Source organism: Crocuta crocuta, unplaced genomic scaffold (assembly GCF_008692635.1).
Source record: "Crocuta crocuta isolate KB4526 unplaced genomic scaffold, BGI_CrCroc_1.0 scaffold142, whole genome shotgun sequence".
NCBI classification, from domain to species: Eukaryota; Metazoa; Chordata; class Mammalia; order Carnivora; family Hyaenidae; genus Crocuta; species Crocuta crocuta.
The window spans coordinates 2,928,558-2,934,713 of NW_027528892.1; the positions used below are offsets into that span (position 1 = coordinate 2,928,558).

General features: G+C 54.2%; 1 protein-coding gene and 1 long non-coding RNA gene across 2 annotated transcripts in view; one reads left to right on the forward strand and one right to left on the reverse strand.

Annotated features, from left to right (window-relative positions):
- LOC144225761 (uncharacterized) overlaps positions 1-5,180 on the forward strand; it is a 27,801-nt gene extending 22,621 nt beyond the window's left edge. Inside the window, exons 3-4 of the mRNA XM_077757031.1 lie at positions 1,281-1,407; positions 2,260-5,180. Of these exons, the coding sequence (XP_077613157.1) occupies positions 1,281-1,407; positions 2,260-3,578 (1,446 nt within the window). The 3' untranslated portion in view covers positions 3,579-5,180. The remainder of the gene's footprint in view (positions 1-1,280; positions 1,408-2,259) is intronic.
- Positions 4,296-6,049, reverse strand: LOC144225806 (uncharacterized). Its single transcript, XR_013333395.1, has 4 exons — positions 5,952-6,049; positions 5,647-5,770; positions 4,981-5,113; positions 4,296-4,416 (listed from the first exon to the last, which is right to left on the reverse strand). It is a non-coding gene; the product is annotated as an uncharacterized LOC144225806 (long non-coding RNA).
- Positions 6,050-6,156: the final 107 nt, after the last annotated feature.

Sequence of the window (6,156 nt, forward strand, 5' to 3'; positions counted from 1 at the left end):
TAGACGGCACCCCAGAGTGGGGGAGAGGGAGACCAGGAGATTAATGAGGCTCATGCAGTGTTCTAGATCGGTCAGTACTGGTTGTAGCTGGGCGAAGTGGGAGAAGCATGTGGCTACTGGGTTTGTCGTTAAAGTAGGGCTGACCAGGCGCACCTGCGTGGGTCAGTTGGTTAAGTGTCTGACTTCAGTCAGGTTATGATTTCATGGTTCATGGGTTTACACTCGGTGCTGACAGCTCAGAGCCCGGAGCTGCTTGAAGTTCTGTGCCTCCCTCTCTCTGCCCCTCTCCCACTTGCACACATGTGCCTTCTCTCTCCAAACTAAACATCTAAAAAATGTTTTTAGAGTAGAGTGGGCAAGGGGAAGAGAGAGCCTGGCACCCCAGGGCTGAGCAGATTTTCTAATGTGGAGGGGTCACAGGCGACTCCATGTTTTTTTTGTAGAAGTAGCTTTTGGTTAAGAATATCACACATTCTGTTTTGGCCATGTTGATCCTCAGATGTTTCAGAGACTTCCAAGTAGAGGTGACCAGTGGACAGCTGGTCACACACCTCTCAGGACATCCACAGCCCCACATCTGGTGTGCGTGTCCAGGCAGAGCTCTGGATCTGATACAGGTCCTAGCGGGATTGCCCTGGGGGGCCAAGGGGGAGAGCTGTAGACAGCAGATGGACACAGCTGGAGAGCAGCTGTACGCAGAATGTAGAGGGAGGTCTGGGGAGGGAAAGTCCCGCAGGTGGTGGCCGGAGCTTCCCGGGTACGGCCGTGAGAGCAGAGCAGTAACGGAGGTGAACTGGTACTGCTGCCCCCTTCTGTGCACCCACCCAGGCCCTGTGGTTCTCTCAGGTCATCAGGTTAACTTACACAGAGTTACCAGGACGTAACAAACCCTAGAAGCAGCAGGGGACCCAGGGGATTTAGACCTGCATGTGATCTAAACCAGCAACAAGGCCCGGTGGGGAAGGCTCTTCCATTGGAGGTTGGGATCTATTATCGCACTTACCCAGGGTCATGCACAGACTGAGGTCAGCGGTGGGGATGAGATGTGGCACTGGGGTGTGTGAGTAGGGGCTTGAGAGACAGTGTTAGGCCGCAGCTGCTTATGTCTGGGAGGCAGGATGCTGGGGCCCCTCAGGTGTCTTGCAGCAAAGGGACAGGAGTCTTGCATCTCAGGGGGCGGATGAGAAGGGAGTGAGTGAATACGGGGGCTGGGGTTCGGGGCAGTATGGGGTCCTCCAGGGAGAGGCTGCTCATGGACACAACTGTCCCCATATTCACAGGGCTCCATGACCTTTGAGGACGTGGCCGTGTACTTTTCCCAGGAGGAGTGGAGGCTACTGGACGAGGCTCAGAGACACCTGTACCGGGATGTGATGCTGGAGGTCTTTGCACTTGTTGCCTCATTGGGTAAGGCCCTGCCCCCACCCCCAGCGCCCCGGGCTGGTCCCTGGCTTTCCTGTTTGTTCTGGGCCCAGAGACTACACCTCCTTTCATAAGCAGCCCCCACACCAGCTGATCAGGACGGCCTTCGGTACAGGTTTCTGTTTGCTGCGGTTGGTTTGAGGCTGGCCGCCTTGGGCCTGTGCTGACCACTTAGCCCTCCCGGGTTTGCCTTAAGGACTCGCATCTTCTAGGTCCCTTATCATCCAGCCGGAGCTGGGAGAACACTGGGCACATGACCGAGTGGGTAGGACTCCAAGTTGGCAGCAGGGAGAGGATGTGAAGTGGCTGGGAGCTGACAGGAACGTGGCCCGGGCTCACAGCACTGCTGGCCCGCAGTCCGCGGCTCTCCTGCCTCTCCCCTCACCTGCCTTCCACCTGTCACCGGGGCCTCCACAGATCAGCGCTCCTTCTGGGATGCTCGCCCACCGCGGCCTACCCTGCATGTGTCCCGAGGTCCATCTGTGCCCATTAAAAAATTTTTTTTCTAACGTTTATTTTTGAGAGACAGAGAGTGAGCAGGGGAGGAGCAGAGAGGGAGACACAGACTTCGAAGCGGCTCCAGGCCCCCAGCTGTCAAGAGCCCAGTGCAGGGCTCAGACCCATGAAACGCGAGATCAGGACCTGAGCCACTCAGGCGCCCCTCCCCTATCCTTAAGATAATACTTGAACACCAGTAGCCAAGGCCCAGGTGACAACACTCCCCGGAGAAGTGGGTTGTGGACCCCGCCTCCCCTCCCTGCACTGCATGCGACCCTCGTGTGTCCTCCCTGCCGTGTGAAGCAGCCCTTTCCCTCAAACTGCCTCCTCCCCGTTCAGGCTGTTGGCGCGGAGCAGGGCACGAGGCGGCACCTTCTGGGCAGAGAGTGTGTGTAGGAGCGTCGCACCCCAGTATGGCGAAGGCAGATCTGTCCCTCCAGGAGGCCCTCGCCCCGGAGGTGTGCGGCCTGGGCTCTGCAGGGGGTTTGCATCCAGCCGAGAGCCTGGCCACAAACCCTGGGCAGGAACCGCAGGGGACACCTGAGCCACGCCAGAAGCAGCACAGTCAAGAGAGACACTGGAGGAGGAACACAAAGAGCCGGGCCATCCCCACCGTGTCACGGACGCCCAGCCCTGCGGGCCCAGGCCGCCTCCAGTGCCAGCTCGCTCACAGTGGGGGGGCACCCCCTGGGGACAAGAGCTGCACGGAGCCCCTCCACGGACAGCGGCAGTACCAGTGCGGCGACTGTGGGAAAGCCTTCTGCCGGAAATACAGACTTGCGCAGCACCAGAGAGTCCACACTGGGGAGAGGCCGTACGAGTGCAGCGAGTGTGGGAAAACCTTCAGCTACAAACACATACTTGTCCAGCACCGCCGAGTGCACACTGGGGAGAGGCCCTATGAGTGCAGCGTGTGTGGGAAGGCCTTCAGTAACAAACCCACACTCGTCCGGCACCAGCGAATCCACACTGGGGAGAGGCCTTACGAGTGCAGCGACTGTGGGAAGTTCTTCAGCCAAAGCTCCAGCCTGAGTGAACATCAGAGGATTCACACGGGGGCACGGCCTTACAAATGTGGCGAGTGTGGAAAATTCTTCACCTCCAACTCCAACCTAATTAAACACCGGAGAGTCCACACGGGAACAAGGCCTTATGAGTGCAGCGAATGTGGGAAATTCTTTAACCAAAGTCCCAGCCTCATTAAACACCAGAGAATTCACACTGGGGAAAAGCCTTATGAATGTAGCGAATGTGGGAAACTCTTTAGCCAAAGCTCCACCCTCATTAAGCACCAGAGAGTTCACAGCGGAGCGAGGCCTTACAAGTGCAATGAATGTGGGAAACTTTTCAGCCAGAGCTTTGGCCTCACTCAACACCAGAGAGTCCACACAGGAGAAAAGCCCTACGAGTGCCGTGACTGTGGGGAATCCTTTAGCCACAGCACACACCTTACTCAGCACCGGAGAGTTCATGCTGCAGAGAGCCCTCCCGCGGCCAGGAGCCGTGGCGAACTCTTCAGCTGCAGGGCCGGGTTCACAGACCACCAGACGCTCCACGGCCCAGCTAGACCTCACAAGTGCACTGAATGCGGGAAAGCCTTCAGCCGCAGGTCTAACCTCGTCCGACACCAGAAAGTTCACAAGGGAGAAAGGCCTTAGAATGAGCAGGGTTTGCACCCTGTAGACCGCGCTCCCCCCCCACCCCCCCGAGCATGTGGGGGTGGGGCATAGGGGGTTAGGCTGTATTCTAACCTGTCCAAGACCCTCATCCTGTTGGTCACTGCCAGTGTCTTCCAACTGTGCCCCAAACTCTGTGCTCCTGTGTGGATGGAAGCTGTCACTCTGGTTTTGGGCACAACGCCTCCTAGGATGGAGTGCAGCGCTGCACTTTTTGTGGGACTAACCTTGTGACCTGGATGTCCAGGTTTGTGTCTAGATCCGGAGGTTTCCCTGAGAGGAGCCACGTGGGTTGTTTTTTATTTATTTCTAGGAGAGAGAGAGAAAGAGTGTAAGCAGGGGAGGATCAGAGAGAGAGGGAGTCACAGACAAACAGGCTCCAGGCTCCGAGCTGGCAGTCAGCACAGAGCCCGACGCGGGGCTCGAACCCACGAACCGCGAGATCATGACCTAAGCGAAAGTCAGACGCTTAACTGACTAAGCCACCCAGGCGCCCCCACATGGGTTGTTTTTTAAAAAAAAATTTAATTTTTTTTTTTGAGAGAGCATGAGTGGAGGAGGGGCAGAGAGAGAGGGAGACACAGAATCAAAAGCAGGCTCCAAGCTGTCAGCACAGAACCCAATGCAGGGGCTCAAACTCACAAATCCCAAGATCGTAACCTGAGCTGAAGTCAGCTGAAAGAACCCCCTCTTTCTCACCTGGGATGTCGCAGCGCCTCAGGGTGGTTGAGGAGCAGTGCTCTAGGTCCCAACAGAGAGCTGTGTGCCATCATGTCTGGTGGGTGGGTGTCATGGACTCCAGGCATCAGGTAGGAACCATCTGTGGTACAAAAACACTTGGTGGAATGCGGGGTGGAGGGGGGACCAGTAAACTGGAGGGGCTGTGATGCCTACACCAGGATCCTGGGGCTACGGCCTTGCAGACATTGTGAGACCTCTAGAACTGCCTGTGCTCAGCATGCAGTGTACTTCACATGTGCTTGTAAACCGTTGGCACTTTTTTATGTACTTTTTAATGTACATGTGCTCACAGAATAACCTCTGCCGGGACTCCCAGGCTGACTGTTCACTTTTGTGTGTGTTCTCTAGAATTTTACGTAGTTGGAATCTTCGTGTGGCTACTTTTTATGGTTATGTAACTCAACAGTGCATAATTACTTTGACAGTTGCCATCAAATAGTTGGATTTTTCTTAACACCTGGAGGACAACACCATCATGCACTCATCCATTGTCTAACAAACGGATGCATGGGGCTGGGGAGTCGTTTCCAGCTGAACTGTCACGACGCAGTTGTCCAAATGTAGATCTCCGTACCCCTAGCAGTGTAAGGCCTGCGCCCCAGTGAGCTGAAACGGTCGCTCCGAGTTCTGCAAGTGTCCTCACCTGTAGAAGCGTGGTCAGCTTCAGTCCTTTTCCACACTAGCGGTTTTCCAGGGTGTGTAGCGTTACTTCCCCCTGCGAACTGTTTGCCACCTGGACGTGAGTCAGTATCTACCAAGTCTACTGGCTGTGAGTGCTGAAGAAGAGAAAAGTAAAGCATCGGGACCTTGCTGGTGCAATAAAAATGTCAACACTGTTCCTTACATGTGTCTCCTCAATTATTGGTGCTGGTGCCCACGTGATGGCCACATACACCCTGCACTGGAAGGTGTAAATTCCTTGTGTTAAAATGAGCATCAATCCCACGGTGTGTGTAGTCTTTCCCCATCTCTAGCTGTGAACGTGCACGGAAATTTTAACGTGCACCAACCAAAATGCCTTTGAGAGGAAAGGTGGTAAAGGTCTATTTTTCCCCTGTAGTACTTGCTGTATATGAATATGAAGGGACAAGTTTTAAATCAATTTAAACTTCAACATCAGTTAAGTTCTCCACCTTCCACAGTGCTGCCTCATAAACAATGCTTTGTCTACTTGCAGCCTTGGGCACCTATCACATTGTTTGTGCTAAATGTGACTTACAGGGGGTGGGGAACAGCTCAGGCCCTGTCAAGCCCCACAAGGAGACCAGTAAACAACCACAAAAAAAAAACCCAGAGAGAACTGAGGCACCTGGGTGGCTCCGTTGGTTAAGCGTCCAACTTTGTCTCAGATCACGATCTCCCAGCCTGTGAGTTAGAGCCTCGCATCAGGCTCTGTGCTGACAGCTTAGAGCCTGGAGCCTGCTTTGGATTCTCTGTCTCAAATAAAGAACAGTTTTTTTAAAACCCAGAGAATTAAAAATTTTGCCAGAAATACTTCATTGGCCTTACACAGAGGGATTGGTCCCGTGACCGTATGTGGGAAAGGGCAACTTAAGACTGTCCGACGGACTCTGCATGCTGTGCTTTTTGACCCTTTACTGAATTGTCACGTACCCTTCAGTGTAACACAAAAATAGCTTCCTTGGGTTGCAGAAGGCCTTTTCTAGTAGCGAATCACTGAACCCCAGGCATCTTGGGGAACATAACCTAAATCTGTAACTGCACCTGAAATACAGATGAGGACACATTACTCTGCTTATACTTCTGAAACCAACCTGTTCCCATGCCTTAAAAACCCTTGAAGCCCAAGACTCCTTTT